This window comes from Bolinopsis microptera, chromosome 7 (assembly GCF_026151205.1).
Source record: "Bolinopsis microptera isolate Bmic1 chromosome 7, MBARI_Bmic_1.0, whole genome shotgun sequence".
In the NCBI taxonomy this organism is placed as follows: Eukaryota; Metazoa; Ctenophora; class Tentaculata; order Lobata; family Bolinopsidae; genus Bolinopsis; species Bolinopsis microptera.
The window spans coordinates 11,671,931-11,692,883 of NC_087078.1; the positions used below are offsets into that span (position 1 = coordinate 11,671,931).

Here is a 20,953-nt window from a genome sequence, read left to right on the forward strand (position 1 = left end):
GGTCACTATTTTATTTTATCTCAAAATTTGAACGAAAACAAGGAAAATTTCCGATTTTTATTGTTTTAAATATGTATTGAAAAAGCATGACAAACTTTAAAATAACTTAAATATTCAAAGACAAATTCTGATAAACAAATCCAAAGCTAACGTTATTACATGGAAATATTATAGAAATAAAAGAAAATTTTGCATCGATTAAAAGAGAAGATCATATCTCTTAAGAGTCTGTAGCAACTGAAATATGCAAAAATAACAGAAAACTCAATTTTATTTATAACGTAATAATGAAAATTGATTGAAGAAAAAAAGCAAAATAGTTATAAAGCTACAGCCTGAAACATACATACAATAAAGAGTTCACAGATGATCAAATTTCTGGATAAAATAGGGGCGGGATCAATACGTTCCGTTCCCTTTTTCCTGGTCGAAATAACATGTCTCTCCCATTTCCCATTTGAGATTCTGTCTTAAATCCGTCTGAATGACTCTGAAAAGGGAATCTAGGTAAACTATAGGTAAAAATATAATATTAATCATAAGCTAAAATGTACTAATCTTTGTATTCTAAATGGGGAAAAAGAAGAAACATTGTCAGTCAGTCGAGAAAATTGTCAGTCAGGCTATATGGCAGCTTTGTAGATGTTGTGACTATGCTAGTAGTGGTCCCAGGCTTGCGACTGGAATTGCGGTGTTAAATCGATTTAATGGTACCAACGATCCACCTCCCACTTGTTGTTTGTTACTTAGCATTAATAGTGTTAGCTGTAGCCATTTATAGCAAGAATCTTAAAACTAAAGGGGATGACAAGGAAAAGAGGAAGGAAAAAGAATAACGGGACAAACAATTAATTAAAGTATTTATAGGAGTATTAGATATTGTAATTACAAGCTTCAATAATAAATCACTGACTAAAACTTCTAATTAAAATGACACTTGGTACGCTCGCCCATTTTCACTGGTCAGTCTGAACTTCGGTTTAGCACGTTGTACACTTATTCACCTAAGTTTCAGAATTTGTTCAGTTTAGCAGAGTTAGTACCTGTGTTTCAATAAATCAAAAGATATCAGGGGAGTTCTTTAATAATGTTACGGTCATCTAGAATACCGAACTTCCTGAAAACGTTATCATATTTCCTCAGACAACGTTTAATGCCTTTAATCAGTCTATCACGGCTATATCCTCTATCAATTAGAATTTTGAATATTTTGTGAAGATGGGAGGTAAAGATATCCAATCTAGTGCAAACATTACCATATCTAAGAACTTGACTTGAAAAAACGTTGTAGCCAACCTCGGTTGGGATGTTACTGTGAGGAAATGTAAGGGATACAACATGAAAATTAAAATCATCAGTTTTGTTATACACTGATATTTCTAGTCCTTCTGTGGAAATATTAATATTTAAATCAAGGTAGTTAATGATTTTATTATTGGAAGCAGCTCGCTCCATCTCCAATGAATTAGGATAAATATCTTTAATCAATTTATGAAAGTAAAGGTAGTTAATAATAGATAAATCGTCAACATATCGTTTATTATTGGATAATATCTTTGCTAATCCCATTTTCTTTTCCTGAAGTAAACGTTTCATATAATTAAATTCCTTTTTGCCAACAGTGAGATCAGCTATAGGGGAACTTGAATTTCCACCCATAGGAATACCCTTGGTTTGTATGAATACAATCCCACCGAAGACGACATAAGTGTTATAAATAATAAATTTAACAGCCTCTTTTAGGTCATCTTGACTAAAGCAGGCATGAGAATCATAGGTTTTATTGGAAAAGAAACATGTATTACTGTCTCTTTTAGAAATACAAATATATCTATTACGGTCTGAAAATATTAAATCAACAACTTCATTAATCATATTCTCTACTTCAATCAAGTCTAATCTGGTATAAAGAGTAGTAAAATCGTATACTTGTATATTATAAACATCGCTATTTTTGATAGCTTCAAGGAATTCACTTGAGGAATCTATGCTCCAAAACATGTTTATACCGCTGTTGTTGTAGATTGCCTCGCAGTATTTCTAGAAGTATTTCCTCAAAAGTTTCAGACAACAGTTAACTTGGACGTTAAGTTGTTTCGTAACGCAAAAACGGGCACCTGCAATGAACCTCGCCTTGTAAGGGTTCTTATGAAGCTTAGGGTTCCAGAAGATGCGTGCTAGTCGCAAGTTTTTATCTTCAACTTGTACATTAAATCTCTCCTTTAGACTCTCAGATATTTTATTGACATAATGAGTCTCGTCTTCGCTACAGGGTTTATATGTATCATTACCTATACATTCTAGAGTATTAGGATCAAAACCCATTTCATTGACAAGAGTTTTTACATAAAACTTTTTACAAATAAATGAAAAATTACCAGAAGCTTTGTCGATACTACAAATAATGTATTTACTTTTCAGCAATTTAAGACTTCTTTTAACATCATCTTTTTCCAGTGTGTTTTCTTTTATTTCAAATGTTTCAGGAAAGTTTTTCTTGTAATATTCAATACGACTGGAAACTATTGATAACACTTTTTCCTTCCAATCGCTGAACTTTACTTCTTTTTGACAGTACTTTCTACTTTTTGATTTTATAAATTTATCGACAGCTTCGGTAACTGACATATATATCTCATCTGGAGATTTAAATGTGGGAATCCTGTATTTACAACCGTAGGAAAGTACTTCCCTAAGTTCAACATTATCAACAATATCTAAATTACCAGTAACTACATGTCCATGAGGAGGATAATTGAAAGGGGAGGAGTGACAATCGCATGGACTACCTAAAATAGATTTAATATCAGAAATAGAAAGTTTCTTTAAGAATGAAGCATAGTTACAAATAGAAAGACTTATAGGATCATTATACTCATAATAAATCTGTAATGGTGTAAAAGACTGAATCAAAATGGGAAGCAAATCAATGACTGAAGTGTCAGAGAAAATAGATTTTAGGTTAAGATTATCAATGAATTTGCAATTAAATGGAACAATTATAAATTCTCTATTACTGGATTCAGATTTGTTCTGATGGTATTTGGGGGAAAATGTTGAACAGAAAGAGGAACATACGTTGTAAATCAATCCTGAATTATTTTGACTCAAAGAGTAGAGAGTGTCTAAATCTGATAAGCTATAACATTTTAATGTTTTGTATATGGAATGTTCTGAAGAGATGTTATCTTTCAGCCTGTTAATATCAGACTCTATGGTATCCAGAGACTTCTTAGGCTGAACTTTCTTCTTTCCATTCCCTCTGCCACGTTTGTATCGAGCAATCTGTCCACTAAAATAATTCATAACCCGATCTTGGGAGATGTTGCCCGTTCCTTTCTTCTTGTCATTAAGACCAAGAGGGAATGCTGTCCCAAGCTTCTCTATCCAGTAATCCTCCAGGAGAAGTAAATCATTTTTGACATCGGTGGACATGTCAGAATCAACATAATCTACAATCTGTATGGAAGCATCTGAGAAGACGTGACCAGGAATATTAAAATGTTCATATAAAAATGTGGATGATTTGGCTTTGACACAATTTCTGTGGCCATTGACTCTTTTGTGAAGTGGTTGAGTTGTTTCTCCAACATATTGTTTTTTACAGGTAGAACAGGTAATAACATAAATAACATTATTAGTTTTACAATTGAATATAAAATTTGTATGTCCAAAGATAAAATCATTATTAAAAGTACTGCTCCTAAATGTATTAACAGGATTAAAACTGTTGCAAGTGAGACAACCTCTACCATTGCAACATCTAAAAGTGCTAGAAAAGACATTACTAGGGGTTACCCATTTATTCAAGGATTTTGAGAAAAATTTACCATTACGTTTAAGTCAAGAAGGTAACATCATCCCTTTCGGCGTTTCCGCCTAGACCCAACGACTCGAGATAGGCCAAGGACAACGGGTCGGACATCAACCTATTGTCATGGGGCTGCCATGATTGGGCGGGCGTTAGATGTCATGAACCTAAATAGTTCTCCCACCGACGCAGTGTAGCCTGGCGAGATTCTTCGCGACCATAAAAATCTCTTAGAACCGGATCTTGCACTGCCGCTGTTTCTCGTACCGTAGCATGGCGGACAGCTCACGCCAGAAAATGAAATAAACGGGAACTTATAATAGCATTCCCGAGGTTTAGATTTTAATGGTGCTTACTGGGCGGCGGCCAACCTGTTATTCTGCTTTTATAGCGCTACTTTATCCGGCCAAGCTGCCCTACAGGCTACAACGGATTGGCATCAGCAAGCATTAAATTTAACTGGGGACCTTTCTTTTGATTGGTCGGCGTCGACTATAAGCCTTCCTTGCGGTGGCTTTCACAACGCGTCCCCATTCTCCAACTCCTGCTGCTAGAGAGAGAGACTCCCAAGTTATATACTATAATTATATTATACATAGATATCGACAACAGACTCCGAGAGTCTTGAAGTTCTGTTACCACCGCCCCTGGTGCAACCCCTTACGGGTTAACGATGAGGAGACAGGGACTTCCAGGGACGGTCATGGCCTGCTACATGCAACTCGTAGGAGTATGCAATGTTCCTGTAACGTCACTGTATACCACTCCTCTGTCGTTGTTTTGAGTGTCCGATCCAAAAACCAAATCCTAGGGTACACGAGACGTAGAAGCCTGTGAGCGTGTTAGAGTCTGTTAAGTGTTAGAGTCCTAGGGCTACACGAGACGTCGTAGCCTGTAAGCGTGTTAAATCCTGGGGTTACACGAGACATGGTAGCCTGTGAGCGTGTAGTCCGCTCCTCTATCGTTGTTTTGAGTGTCCGAACCAAATCCTAAGGTACACGAGACGTGGAAGCCTGTGAGCGTGTTAGAGTCTGTTAAGTGTTAGAGTCCTAGGGTTACACGAGACGTGGTAGCCTGTGAGCGTGTTAAATCCTAAGGTTACACGAGACTTGGTAGCCTGTGAGCGTGTAAAATCCTGGGGTTACACGAGACATGGTAGCCTGTGAGCGTGTAGACCGCTTCTCTATCGTTGTTTTGAGTGTCCGATCCAAAACCAAATCCTAGGGTACACGAGACGTGGAAGCCTGTGAGCGTGTTAGAGTCTGTTAAGTGAGTCCTAGGGTTACACGAGACGTGGTAGTCTGTGAGCGTGCTAAATCCTGGGGTTACACTAGACATGGTAGCCTGTGAACGTGTCAAATCCTGGAGTTACACGAAACATGGTAGCCTGTGAGCGTGTAGACCGCTCCTCTATCGTTGTTTTCAGTGTCCGATCCAAAACCAAATCCTGGGGTTACACGTCATGTGGGGGCCTGTGAGCGTGTTAGTTTCCTGCGGAAGGTGTTATTTGCCTGTGGGAAAAGCGGTTATGCTGCGGTTCTAAGGTTAGTAGAGGCTATTAGAGCCTTTCCTTGTTGTAGAGATGGCTAGTCCCTTCCTTTGCATAGGTTAGAAACACCCATGCACCTCCCGTTCGAGCCACCCACCCCACACCGCGTGGAGGTTCGGTGAGGTTTTTCGTGGGGCAACTGGGGACCTAGGCTTTAGGGTACAAAATGAAAATATTGTGGGATGACAGACTGAGCGCCGCCCAGTAAGCATTAAATCCGGAACATATGATGTGTCTCGAACATCGAACGAGTCATGATTGTTTTACCTGGGGACCCCAGGCTATTATGTTCATAAACATACCGATTCAGCGGACTGACAAGCTGCGCGCCGCCCAGTAATGATTGTACTGTGAGAGTGAGAGACATACATTTTACTGGCAACACGTGGCCTGGCTAGATATATAGGCCTGGCTGCGCGCGCGACGGTGTTTATTTGCGCGAACATTTGCTCCCCGAGATTAAAGCGGCTTCCAATTTGAGTCTTATGTAGACCCTTTGCTAGCTTTGTGGATCTAATGGGCAAATACATGGAAGTAATTATCAGTGGCATGAGTTCGCACTGAAGTGTAGGTGGTTTAAAAACAGTGAGAGTAGTATGATGTAACGCAGATTTTGGGTTTTTTTAAAGACTCAGAAAGGCGGAAACATGTGAATAAGAAAAGTATTTAGCACTAAGCAGTAAGCAAACAAGGCGAGAAATGTATATTCGGCAGGATGCCAGGCTGACTCATTACGGACATGTTGTAATATGCACAGTTTAGCCCAAAAACAAAAGTATTCTCCAGATCCTTTTTTGTTAAATGAGGCCTGAAATAGTAGATAGTCGTGTGTTTCAGATGATCTTTTACATCCTTAATTTTTTTGATCGCCCAGTCTGAAACCCAGTCCCTGAAACTAGCTTACTTTAGCTACATTTCTGCCGTTTTCTGACAAAAGTGCTTAAGTAACATTTTGGAAATTTCGGGTTTTTTGGTCTAACTTTTGTTTTTGGGTCAAGAACTATCCCTGAGGACCATTGGATACATTAGCCGACCCCCCAAAACCCCCTTTTTGGAACCCCCTAAAATGCAAAAAATGGTCATTTTTCTGAGAAAAGTGCTTAAGTAACATTTTGGAAAACGGGTGCCGTTTATTTCAAAAATGGTGCCATGTCGGGAACTGAAAACGGTGGCATTGTTTTCTACGTCCAAAACTGGCCTAGTGACGGCAATTTGGTGATCGTGGGTCTTTTGGCCTGGGAAAAAACAATTTATGTCACTTAAGCACTTTTGTGAAAACGGGCTCGTTTTCTCACAAAAGTGCTTAAGTGCCATTATACGTTTAATTAAATGTTGATTCTGCCAACTGAAACTATATAATCGGTACTAACAAATCTAAATTTTCATGGCGGATCGATTGGTGATGGTCATAAACTTCAGAAACGCTAGCTTTGCCGTCAAAATTGCCGATTTGTCAATGCAGAACGTTTCAAAATATACGTCATAATTTGCTCTAAAATTTGTTATTCTCTTATAAGTTGAGACTGGCGGGATTATCGACAGGCAAGGGAACATTACCAAAGAGATAGAAGCGATTTGCTTCACTGCTCCTTCTCTGTTGATATGGAGAAAGTTCTTTTATTACCACACATGCCGGAGTACAAAGAGGCGATTTTTACAAGACGCCTTGTCACATTTAACAAGACCTTCGCGAGGCTGGGGTCAGACGGAGCTCCTTCAGCGATTCTTTGGAATGAGTCCATCGCAGGAAGGAAAGATGAGAATGTGTCCTCGATTGGTGGTAGCAGGGAGATCATTTTTTGGGCAGACAATTGTTCTGCTCAAAACAAGTGTTGGACTTTATTTACTGCCCTATGTTCAATTATCAACAGCCCAGATGTTGACCTGGACAAGATAACGGTCAAGTATCTAGAGCCAGTGCACACCTTTATGAGTGCAGACTCATTCCACCATAAAGTGGAACTGGAGTTGTCCATTAAACAATCAGGTCAACTTCATGATTATAAGGACTTTGTTCGGGCAGTTGAACAGGTGGGTACTGCGATAAGCATGAACTGCACAGACTTTGAATCGTGGCCAAGGTCCTACGGAACAAGAAACTAAAAAACTAAAGATGTTAAAGTTGTAAGTTTCCAGCGTGGGTCTGTAGAAATGGAATGGAAAACAAATCATGACGAGGTTTCCTTTCATTTCACTCCATTTCTCAGACAAAAAGACGAGAGACTCATTTCCAATTTTCATAGGTTGAAAAATAGCTTTCGCCCAGGAAGAGCCCCGGGGGATAGCTACTCCCAAAAAACAAGACATTATATACGTAAACTGTGCAGGCTTATGGCCCCGAGTAGTAGGGTATTCTGGATGAACTTGCCTGAGTGTTTGACTAAAAATCATCTATTTCTTGTATTATTTACCATTTATTTATGTACAACAATTATGTTACATTTTTATACGCTTGTTTTTCTTTGCCTCGCGTTACGATATCAATAATTCGCAAATCATTGGTCTTTATGAAGAAAGCCTCATCTGAGTTCTTAACTTAATTTCTAAAGAAAGAAAATTATTTATTATTATCCCGTACTTTCACCAATCAACTCTTCGTTGAAATGCTGGTAGAATTCCGACTATTTTTTAATCCGATGGGGAGGAGGGAGTGTTTTCGTGTTCTTAAACCACCACCAATCAATTTGTCGTAAAATTTTAGGTCAGAATAATCGCAGATAAAGTTCCCACTAATGTGGCTGTACTTAAGCACTTTTCTCAGAAAACGAAATGTTTAAATTTTCTATTTCAGCGTGTCCCCTATTTACAACCAATGTTTCATCACAACAGTTTTAGGCTAATTTTTCGTTTTACTTTCGATGACCAATGGTTTGAACGGGTCATTTTCATCAGAACATTGAGCTTTTGCTGATGTGGCTGTACTTAAGCACTTTTCTCAGAAAACGTAATTTCAAATTTTCTATTTCAGCGTGTCCCCTATTTACAACCAATGTTTCATCACAACAGTTTAGGCTTATTTTTCGTTTTACTTTCGATGACCAATGGTTTGAACGGGTCATTTTCATCAGAACATGTAGTATTTGCCGATGTGACTGTACTTAAGCACTTTTCTAAGAAATTCAAACTATAATTTGTGATTTTGAGGCACTTTCCGAGAAGTTAGGATGATGAAACCTTGTCATAAGTTTCAAAAGTCGACAAAGTACCTTAGAAACATAGTGGGTGCAGTTTAAATTGGACAGTAGCTAGCCCAGAGCAATTACAGAATTGAAATCTTTAAAGTCAATTTGCACAAAATGAACCTTGTGTTACTTAAGCACTTTTGTCAGAAAACGGCAGATTTACCCCAGTAAATTTAACATAACTATAACGGACCTGAATATCTCACTATAAGTAACTGATTACAACACTGTGTATCAAGTTTTACCAGTTTTAAAGCCGCACAGGAGATCTGGATCTGGATCTGGATCTCTTCTGGCACGTGACCCTGATTCTGCGTCCATCTAGATCAGTGTTATCCAGTCTTTTAACAGCTGATCTCATTTCAGATCTTCTTGCGAAGTCAACTATCCTGAAACAAATCGTTCTTCAAATATGGATATCCGAACTAGTACTCTCCGAATTTCATAAAAGGTACTTTTGAATTTATAACCCTAAAGTTAAGTATGAGCAAGTTCCTCGCCACCGATTTGCAATGTCCTAGCTTGAAAAGTGCTTGCTCCCACAATGAAGATAATAACTAGGCACTATGATAAAAGGCTGCTCAGCTCATATCGTTGTCGTACGGGGAGGCTATAAATAGACTCAAGACATTGTGTAGCAAAAAGTGAGAGCGCCTGCTGGGGAGTAAGATTCTGAGAGCTGCTTTGTTGAGAACAGGCTCATTTTACTGGGGATTGTACAACACCTCGTACAATGGAATGTGGTGTGTTGTCTCCCTGAATATTTACAAAAAAGTGAGCTTTCGCATGAACCAATTACTTTGGTTGTGATTGGTATTTTTGATGAGGCAAAAAAGTATTCATTAGAACCAAACTTTTTACAGATGGGAGCTAGATTATAAAGCGAAATTAGAACGTAACTGATTTTACATTTCCTCGAATATTTCTGCATTTTGTTTTCTAGTATACTATAATATAGTCCACATATAAGGTGATAAATTTAATTACAGATTTTTGAAAAACCACAATGTCAGTGGTGAGTAGTGGAACAATTTAGAAGAGTGAATCAGTAAATTAGCAACACTGGATTCAATATCGTCCCAAAGCTTTCACTCCTACTGAAAGAACCGCAATTGCAGAGACTCTTTACAGGAAGCTTTTGCTTCATTTGGTCTCGAATGAACACTCAAACTCAAATAATCAATAAGTGACTCTGCAAATGGTTGCTGTTAAAATGTTAACACCATTGAAATACCACGCAAGATAATGTACTTGACCAGTGAACACCCTGGTAACCCCATTCGTGACCAACCACTCATGTAACGTAGCTAAACGCAAGGTAGGTTGGCAGCGTTTCTTACTATTGTGGAGACAGTTTTATGAGAGTTACAACTGGCACATTACATGTATTATGTAATTGTAAAGAGGTTAGTTACATGGGGGCTGGGTGGCCTAGTGGTTAGAGCTTCCGCCTTCTGTACAGAAGGTTAAGGGTTCGAATCCCAGTATCACCCAGTCTAGGGAGTAGCTAAGGATTCATTGGATCTATGCGATCTCCTCGGTCGACTCAGCCGAATGATAGGAAACTTGATTGAGGGTTAAATGAGGAGGGGTGCCTGTGCCAAAAGATCAAGAATCTTAGGATACTCCTTCAGAACATCTACAATGTAGTGTACTGTAAAACAAGGGCGGTCGAACTATTCGATGACCCTGTAGAGGAATCTACGAACTTTACAAATTACAAATAATTATTATGTATTATGTAATTGTAAAGAGGCTAGTTCGTGAGAGAGGTTATACAATATCACACAATATCACACAATATCACACAAAGCTTAGCAGACACATCAGTCGTGTTACATCCCAGAGCCAATATGTAGGAGTCAATGGTGCACAGTTTTGTGACTTTGATACCTACGATTTGAGATCATTAATCACAGTTTAGACTGACTAAATACTCACCCTTGTCTCTCCTGATAACGGTGAGCATCAGCAAACGTCACCTCCCCAACTCTCCTAAAATAATCTTTCAGTTCCTGAGAATAATTTATTTAGACTCTCCTCGAAATCAGGAAATTGTATCTTGAGTATCACTTTTATTTATTATGTATTATGTACGTCCTTAGTAAACCTATTTACAATACTCGGCTGTACAAACTGATAATCATATTATGATAATATCACAGCCCGTTAATTTACTGCCTCTTAATACAATGTTGATTGTAAATGATAAAAATTGCAATTGCCCAGCTATAAAGGATGGACACGGCGTGTATTACACAGCATAATTAACGTAACACGTAATTAGTTTATAATTGTTGTAACACTATGCTAGTAGATTTAGAGAGCAACAAAAGTTGAACAATAGAATCCAAAATAATTGTTTTATTAACAATGAGGACTTTGGGTTCTTTTGCGATAGTCAAAACGCGACAACTAGCGCTGGATGGTGACAACTAGCGCTATCCAGCGCTAGTTGTCGCCATCCAGCGCTAGTTGTCGCTATCCAGCGCTGGATAACGCTGGCCAGCGCAAAATATATATGTTCGATAATTGTCGCTATCCAGCGCTAGTTGTCGCCATCCAGCGCTAGTTGTCGCCATCCAGCGCTAGTTGTCGCTATCCAGCGCTAGTTGTCGCTGGCTATGCGACACTGTCGCACGCGATAGTTTGCGATGGCCAGCGCAACTGGCCATCGCAGAAAACAGTTCGATAACTAGCGCTGGATGGCGACAACTAGCGCTGGATAGCGACAACTAGCGCTGGCCAGCGCTGGCCAGCGCTAAGCGATAGCCAGCGCTGGCCATCGATATCCAGCGCAAAATCTTTGCGCTATTACTCGTCAGCTAGCGCTGGCCAGCGCTAGCCAGCGCTAGTTGTCGCTATCCAGCGCTGGCCAGCGCTAGCCAGCGCTAGCCAGCGCTAGTTGTCGCTATCCAGCGCTAGCCAGCGCTAGCCAGCGTTAGCCAGCGCTAGCCAGCGGTAACCAGCGCTAGCCAGCGCAATGTATCAAAATCATATACTTGCGATATTACTCGGATGATGATTAATCACTTTAGTTTTACACTTGACTGTCACGTGCCTTTTTTAATCCATTCTCTGACTCTAGCTGGTTCTGAACGACTTTTCGAAACCCCAACCCTCTAAGTCTAATCTGATCCCAACCCTAACCCTAACCCAATCCTTAACAAAAACATATATGCTGAAACCCTAACAATAACGAGAAATTAGACTAACTTCCTTATACGGTCATATCACGTGATTGATTGATTGAGGAGCACTACCCGAAGGCATTACTCGGCACTAACGCCTTAAAATCTTTAATTACAATCAAATATAAATATATGCACACAATGTATAAAATATTAATAATGTATAAAATATGATTACGCAATTAGCAAATTTAAATAGTACTATTAAGAATTTGAAATAACTCTTATCTCTTGACATAAATTTAGAACAGCGACACAGGGTCTGAAGAATGCGCGGTGATATTTTTATCTTTTAAAAGTTGTAAATGACAGTGAAATTGCGCTGTAGCGATAGCATTGTAAAAAATGCTCGAAGATAGTCATATTTCGTTATGAGGTTAAAGTTTTGTTGCTCGTTATTATGATCAACGTATGTTGTACCAAATTATTTAAATTTCTAAAAGTACGAAATTTGAGTTGTTCCAGTCCTTGTCATCCGGGTTAAGTGCTTGTGCAGTAAGCACATGCTTGCTGACTGTAGACTTGAATGAATTTAGGAATTTGTCTTGTAGGCAAGTGGTGACGTATTTTATGTCCTTGTTAATAATGTTGACTGTTTTGTTATATAACTTAGGCCCAATGTAAGAAATGCTCTTGTCTGAATTACATAAACGGTTAAATGGTACTGCAAAGAACTCAGGTTCTCTTCTAGGTGCGTTTAAGTTTGAAACAGTGAACATTCTTATAATATTTGGTGGTGCAGTGTTAGAATAAACTTTGTGCATTAAGCATAATATACATTTAGCTATCACGTTCGGTAAAGCTAATACTTCTAGTTTATTGAAAATTTCCTTTGTGTGTGAAGGTGTGCTATTCAGATCTTTGTCATAAAAATAGCGGTGGTATTGGTTATCTGCAGCGCGAATGCCCTTTTTCTGGGCCGAGAAGACTCTTTTAACGGAGTTTAGCGATCTTGTTCCCCAAACTGTGCAGCAGTAGTACAAGTGAGACTGAACAAAGCTGTTGTATATCAACTTGAGTGCTTTGTTAGGTACTGAGCCTTTGAGTTTGTAGAGAATGCCCGCATTTCTAGATACTTTAGTGGCTAAATGTCTAATGTGGTGGGCCCAATTTAGCTTGGTATCAATGATCACGCCAAGAAACTTTTCGTGATAACTTTGCTTTAGTCGTTCACCTCCCATGTAGATTTCTATATCCTCAGTTTTCTTATTTGTAAAGATCATATATTTAGTTTTGCTAGCATTTAATTTGAGCCCGTTATTAGTAGCCCAATCAATTATCAAAGTCAGAATCTCATTCACCATTGCATTAAGTTGTTCAAAAGTATCTGTACTTATTATTAGGTTAGCATCGTCAGCGAAATAAATATGTTTAGCTAAATTACTAATCTGAGGAAGGTCGTTGATGTAAATTATGAACAGAATTGGTCCGAGAATGGAGCCCTGTGGAACTCCGTAGTTAAGTTTGAGGTGAGCGGACTTGCAGTTGTTGACGCTCACGTATTGCTCTCTATCGGTTAGATATGAGTCAAACCAAGATAAAGCCAACCCCCGAACTCCATAGTGCTCAAGTTTTCTCAGAAGAATACTGCTGTCAACCATGTCAAAGGCCTTGCTGTAGTCCAATAGAAGCAGTGCTGTGACCTGCTTTTTTTCTAGTGCCCTGTGAATATGGTTTTGGGCTTCTAGTAAAGCATGTTCGCAGCTATGCCCAGCCCGAAATCCGTATTGAGAGTCAAATAGGATTTTCTCTGTCTTTAAGTGATCTATTAGTCGCGCTTGCATAATTTTTTCAAAGATTTTTGAGAAACATGAGAGTAGTGAGATAGGTCGATAGTTTGAAACTTCAGCACGTGACCCACCTTTGTGAAGTGGAATTACTTTCGCGATTTTCAATTTATGTGGAAACTTCCCCTGATGTAGAGACGCAGAGACTAGGCAGCTAAGCACTGGTGCAAGTATATTGCTCACTTTTTTCAGGGGAAGTATACTCATATCAGAAGTCGACTTAATCTTCAAACCCTTAACTATTTCAATTATTTCTGATGCGGACGAATCTTCTAGATTCATGCTCCGCTGGCATCTGCTATCTTGAGTTTCTGTTACGATAGTCCGGCCCTCGGAGCATACGAGACCGTTTTCTCTCTTAAGAGTCTCAGCTATATTGCAGAAATAGTCATTGAAGCTATTCGCAATTTGCTGAGAATCTGTTATCTCGCTCCCATTATAGTTAATTTTGTTTATCGATACATGTACAGTTTTTCGCCAATATCTCGTCAGGAGAGCATTTTAACCCTATGTCATGGGCCCATGGGGGTTGATTCGGAATTAGCGTCCGAAAATACATCGATTGAAGTTGGACACAACCATCGGGGGCCCTTTTAGAACAATCTCGAAGATCGACTGTAGAGTGATTTAGCACGCTCGATATTAGTATTACTCGTCAGCCAGCGCTGGCCAGCGCAATATAGTTGCGATATTACTCGTCAGCTAGCGCTGGCCAGCGCTGGCTAGCGCTGGCTAGCGCTGGCCAGCGCTGGTTAGCGCTAGCTGACGAGTAATAGCGCAAAGATTTTGCGCTTGATATCGATAGCCAGCGCTGGCCAGCGCTGGCTATCGCTTAGCGCTGGCCAGCGCTGGCCAGCGCTAGTTGTCGCTATCCAGCGCTAGTTGTCGCCATCCAGCGCTAGTTATCGAACTGTTTTCTGCGATGGCCAGTTGCGCTGGCCATCGCAAACTATCGCGTGCGACAGTGTCGCATAGCCAGCGACAACTAGCGCTGGATAGCGACAACTAGCGCTGGATGGCGACAACTAGCGCTGGATGGCGACAACTAGCGCTGGATAGCGACAATTATCGAACATATATATTTTGCGCTGGCCAGCGTTATCCAGCGCTGGATAGCGACAACTAGCGCTGGATGGCGACAACTAGCGCTGGATAGCGCTAGTTGTCGCCATCCAGCGCTAGTTGTCGCGTTTTGACTATCGCAAAAGAACCGGACTTTGTTCACATTTATTATAATTCGCTCTAACATTTTTATGCAAAACGAGCGTAAATATGCTTTGCACCGACGTTCCGTTATATCATATTATATAATAGAACCGAACGGCGGTGCATATATAATATATAGACTTTAGAGGGGAATTAACATAAAATCTAGATCCTAGAATTTAGAATTTAGAATCTACAATCTACATATTGATGAAAACATACCCTACCATCTAATAACATGAGCTTTCAAACAACTACCACCAACACTTGACCAACCATTTGAACCAAATACGACTTGACTTGACTTAAGGCGGCTTCAGCGACCAGATGCTCCACCAAATGTTCCACCAAATTGTTCCAATTGATTTGAACAATGTTTGATCCAGTTCTGCTCCCGAGCGTTAGATGTGAGCGTTAAAAGAGATAAGAGAACCAGTAAGTACCATAAACTGACGTACCAATTAATATCTTGTCACGATACCCAACATTTTATCGACCAACGTAGCTAATAGCTATAGTCACGTAGATAAAACCACAAATAACGGGGTACTGGTAGATCGTTCATTTTCATTTATCTACAAGAACTAGATCTTCAAACAAAAATGTTAAATGTTAAATTTTAATTATTTAGTTTAATTGACAGCCTTGACTACTGCTGAATACTTTGAACACATAGTTAAAAGTATATTATTTACACGTAATAATAACCTGCATATTTGAATGATCGGTCCTTCATTTCTTGCCAAAAATATGTTTTACTTCTCCACAGTCCACAAACATATCATATCATATCATTTATCTAACATGTCATTAACATGTCATTAAGTGATAAACTATTATATTGAATAAAAAAGCTGATACAGTTATATTTTTAAATAAATAAACTCAATGTTAAAGTAATTTTACGATATAGCTTTACCGTGTGCATTTTTGTTCAATAAGCTAATTGTTAAATGATAATTAGATTAAATAATTAATTAATTAACCCACTCTCCATGTAGTCCTCGTACTGAGATTGTCCACCACAACTCTGTTTTCCGTATTATAGGGACGAATCCTCGTGTGACTGTAATAACAAGCATGTTAGTAACTGGGAAATTACAGATTTTACATTAGCAGTAGAGTAAAATGTATCAAGATAGACAGCCTCATTTATATTCATTTAATGAGCATAGTTTACTTACTATATGGCACCTTGCATTATCCAAGAACGTAATATTAAAAGAGTTGAAACTAGATCTACATTCTACATATAATGTATATGACATTTATATTGTATATTTTACTTTCTTTTTGATTTACCTGAACTTGCGTAAACAAAAAGAGCACAGATGGTGTAAACCATTTTGACCTCCCTAGAAAATTCATTTGACTGCGTCTGAACTCTGAGCTAATCAAAATTTTCTCAGGAAACTAAGGTATTTGACTCTTCATACATCTTCAACAATGGAGAATACCCCGTACGAAAAGAACAGATTGGTAATTGCATCCAGCTGACATTGTAAATTCCATCATTACTCATCAGACCATAAGGGCACCATGTCGGCAAATTTACCATTCTTGATAGAACACAGCGCACACTTATTACACAGAAAATACTGGAAGATAACTAATACGTCAAATCAATTTCTTTTACAAATTCTCTTGTTTCGAGTAACCTAATTTCCAGAGACCTTAACAATGAAGAAAGTTACAAGAGACTGACCACTAGGTACCTGCTAAACAAGAGCCGGGTTTTTCTAAACACCTGCTCCCAAAACAGGGCTGGAAAGGGAGCTCTCTAAAGGGAGCTCTTTAGAGGCACTTAAACAATTTACTTATTACAGAGCTGAACACGTGAGGCTCTCTCTATCTCGTTAAATATTAACGCCGATATATCGATCATTTATTGAGTTTAAGCTATTTTCAAGGTTGAGTGAGTTTCAGGGTTAGTGGCAGCTTGGTTCATGATTTTAGCACGTCTTGTTCTAACCTTAAGTTTCAGTTTACACTTCGTTTTATTTGAGAGCTTATATCATTATTGCCAAGAAGCGGTATAAGTAGACGGTATAGTAGACTGAAGTTGGAAATTGGCATCGTCCGTTCTTTTAGAGCCGTCTATAATCCAGTATTTTCACAAATTTGTCAGGTTCCATTATGTGAAGTGTAATTTTTCGAAGATACGATAATATATTCATTTCTGTCTGACATGTAGATATTTGAAGTTTGGTCTTCTTCAGAATTGGGCTACAACTACACGCAGGCATATCATCTTATATATGGTAAAGTTGTCTTCAACAATATTCGCGCCATCGTATAAGGATCACTTGCAATAAATGTGTTGGATTTTCTTAGAAGAGGCATCTGGTGATACTTGAAAATTGGTAAGAAATTATCATGTCAACTATAATCCTTGCAACTGACAAAGATTATCACAGAATTATATCAGAATGCATGACTGGCAATCGTCTTGAAGCAATCATATGTTGCTGCTACAATCTACCTACGTTGGTACAGGAGTCACAAAATAAGTAATTTCATGGACGACAATTTTGTGATTACATTAAAGTACTGATACTAATGATGGTGTTGCGCCAATGGAAATGGCGAAATACAATCCACTCTTTCTATCGGTCATTTTGGTGGACTGCATAATTAGTGATTGCACATGTGGTCACTGCTCATTGAGAACATATGATAGATTCGAGGGGACTAAATACATTTCCCCGCCGGGGAGCCTTTAAAATAAAGATTATAGGAACGTGAATATTGTAAATGTATTTTGTCCTTTTCCCTTTGTTTGCTTAATCTTCTTTGCCCCTCAGCTATAATACTTATGACAGAAGAGTTGATCACAACCAGTCACCGAGTGATAGTGACATTTTGGGGTTTGGTCGCTCTCATCTGCTTTGTTATCGGATGTCCAGCTAACTTGATAGCTTTCACTTTCTTCGCTCGGTACAAGAAGAGTAGAACTAGTGGAGTACTTTACATCTTAATTACGCTCATTGATGCCCTGATTTGTGGGTTCGGATTTGTTATTGGAGTATCAGGAGTTCTCAACAACAGCAAGGTTTTTAATCTGTGTCATGTTTATTTAATAATTGTTTAATTTGGAGTTATAGAATGTCAGGTGTCTGTGGTTTTGATGATATATCACACAACTCCTTTCAGGTGCTGATTGGTAACTTTACATTCTGCCAAATCTATGGAATATCTTGGTTTACTCTAGACATAACATCAATCTTTGTTATGGCTGTCCTCAACCTGTGTAGAACCATCTCAATTTACCAGCCCTTTAGAGCTATACAGAAGAAGACAGTGTTAATCCCAGTTTTAATCTACATCACAGTGACCATCCTCGACACCACTTTTCCACTGTGGTTTGGAAGTTTCTACAAACCGGACTATGATGGAGTTCAATGTAATTACAACATGCCCAAAATTATGCCCTACGATTCACTACAATTCAAAATTTATCTAACCATCCACACATCAGTCAATCGTGTCATAATCCCTATGATAATAATTATCTGTTGTATTTTGTCGAGTGTCAAGATTTGGAACAATCGGGCTACAAAAGTGCAGTGCAGCAGAAGAAATAGCAGGGGGCAAAGGTTAAGACAGAGGAGAAGGATTGAGGCAACTAAAACAGTTGTCTTGTTAGGAATCATATACATACTGTTAAACATCCACTACAATGTGATATACGTAATGAGTCTTTATCACACATTGAGCGGAACCAGTTGGTAAGTTTTGCTAGAAAATTTGATAACTTAATGTCCCCTGCCTTGAAGATGTATTGAATATCTATGAAGAGTAACACTTCATTTAAAGGAAGGATAAAAATATAAATTATCTTAATTTTCAGGTACCTGTTCCCAGAAACAACGAATAAGGCTATGAGTGGCTTTTACGAGTTCTCAGCCTACTACATTTACGTTCACTGTATTTTACTGAATTCAACTATCAACATCATTATGCTGTACATAAGAACAAATAAGATCAAGCTTTACTTTAAATCTGTGGTCAGTTGTAAAATATTGCAAAATTTCAAGTCGGAATTATTCTCTTCAAATGGGGTTGATTTATAGTTAATCATTTTATGGAATTGGCTGCTTTGTGAAACATTTTTTGTGAAATATTTTTTTGGAAATATAAACCTTCAAATATCTTTTATTTTACCTTGCAGTAGATGGACAGTAATCTGAACGGGGTGGCGATCTATTTTTAGTTCTATTAGATCCCTTTGCTAATTGAACAACACATCTGAAAATATGACTTGTAAGTCACAGTAAAATCATGAAGTGTTGTGTCAAGTAAACAAGTTTAAAATCAGCTGTAATATTAACATTTTAAAATTATCTTTTTACCTATTTCCTAAAAAGTCCCTGCTATTTAAATCGTCACAAGCCTCTTCTGCTTTTCTCCTGTCTTCAAACTCCTGAGGAAATGTTCACATTTATTTTACTATTAAGTACAACACTCTTCATGTTAGCCATTCAAAAACGCCACAATAACAGGTATATCAACATACGGAATTTCAGAGCTATTTCACCAAATTTAATCAATTTATGATTATCTTATGAACATGAGATTATTTTTACAATAGACTGTAAACAGTATAGTATATTCTAAAGTACTCACGACAAAAGAATAACCCTTCTTGATTATAATGTCCAGCAGTTTACCATAGTTTTTGAAAAACTTCTTTATGTCTTGCTCTTGAGTGTCGGAAGGTATTTTACCGAGATAAACTGTGTAAGAACTAGGCATTGTTGAACATTATAGACACATTCTAGAAAAGACAATTTTATTATTTATCACCAATTCAATACACAATCAATTAATAAATATATATATCCGAATAAACTTGATTTCAAAGTAAGTGATACAAGTATGCTAGCAGCTAGCGCGCTTGTATTTAATAATAATACGCGCTGTTAGAGTGGGTCTGACCACACCGCCACTCACATTGCCACAGCTGGTGAAAGAACCCAAGCACTATTGTCTATTAAGCTTTTATGAGCCCTGATTGACTGCTGAGAGTGGTGACGGGTCTGACATTTATTTTGTTTTCCTTATATTCCAGTATGCAGTAAAATTAAGTTATATGATTGTCATGCGATATTTAAGTCACAGCTGCTCGCAATACATTATTGATTATAAAATTGTTAAATAAGCTCGCTATACACTTTTAGATACTAAATGTATATGTTCATATTAGCTCATAATATCGAATACCAATAACAAATAAAATATAAACATGAAGAGGCCCAAAACCAACTCAAGCATGACACCAGATTAAAAACAACATCGCACATATTGTCATTGGAAGCTGCAAGCTTATTATCGTATGATTCCACGTTGATCCGTTATTATGCAATCACCTTCAGGCGGTGTCAACAGATCATGCAAAAAGGGTTTTTGACAGGCTGTGCCCTTACCACAATTAAACTGAACCATTGCCTGATGTAAACATGAGTGTTGGCTAAGTGAGCTGCGCAAGCGCTCACGCATTTGTGTAGATCTGGCTAGTAGCGCTTGAGTAATTTGGCTACAAAAACGTAAATTGTGCGTTACGTAAAGTATCATTTTTTCCCTTCAGATAAAGTGAACAGTACACCCGCGTGTAACCTGCTTCAATGGTTTGTGTGCATGTGTGGTGGAGTGAGTGTAGAATGTAATGATCGACTGAATCTGTTTCTTTTGTGGTATATATATGATGAGAGAAACAGGTGTAAAATGAAAAAAGATATAAATATAAATGGGGGTATTTTCATACGAAAGTGTTGAAGTTTAAGTCCTGCCAGTTATAATTAAGTCCTGCCAGTTATAATTTTAATATTGTCAGGTTGGTGTTGAGCCTTCATGATAGAATGCTTCAATTGGGATTTAATTGAGCCTAGTGAACCTATTTTACCACGTGCATTTGACTGCTCAAGAAACGTATTCCATAGATTTGCCCCTTTGTATGCGAAATTGTGTGATGATTGTGGTGTCACAAATCTGTCATCTCTGAGCTCAGACTTCTAAAAGAGAGAATACATAGATATGGGCTGATGACTCTTCACTTTCTTCATTGTTTCAGAAATGCATCGGTATCTATGTATATTATGTATTGTCATTAGTTCCTTAGATTGGAAAATCGGTTTTGTTGATTCTCTAGAGTGGAATTCTGCCCCAAGTATTTGGCAGCGATGTGGCCTTACTTGTCTATCACCAGTCTTCCTCAAGCTGATACATAA

At 38.3% G+C, this 20,953-nt stretch overlaps 1 protein-coding gene across 1 annotated transcript; it reads right to left on the reverse strand.

The window, feature by feature from the left end:
* Positions 1-67: 67 nt before the first annotated feature.
* On the reverse strand, positions 68-19,505 carry LOC134818124 (serine-arginine protein 55-like). The gene is made up of 7 exons (XM_063827554.1): positions 19,353-19,505; positions 19,079-19,149; positions 18,891-18,974; positions 15,717-15,792; positions 10,484-10,557; positions 8,788-8,931; positions 68-490 (listed from the first exon to the last, which is right to left on the reverse strand). The coding sequence occupies exons 1-6, from the start codon at positions 19,479-19,481 to the stop codon at positions 8,793-8,795; spliced, it is 573 nt and encodes a 190-aa protein (XP_063683624.1). The 5' UTR covers positions 19,482-19,505; the 3' UTR covers positions 68-490; positions 8,788-8,792.
* Between the last annotated feature and the right edge of the window lie 1,448 nt (positions 19,506-20,953).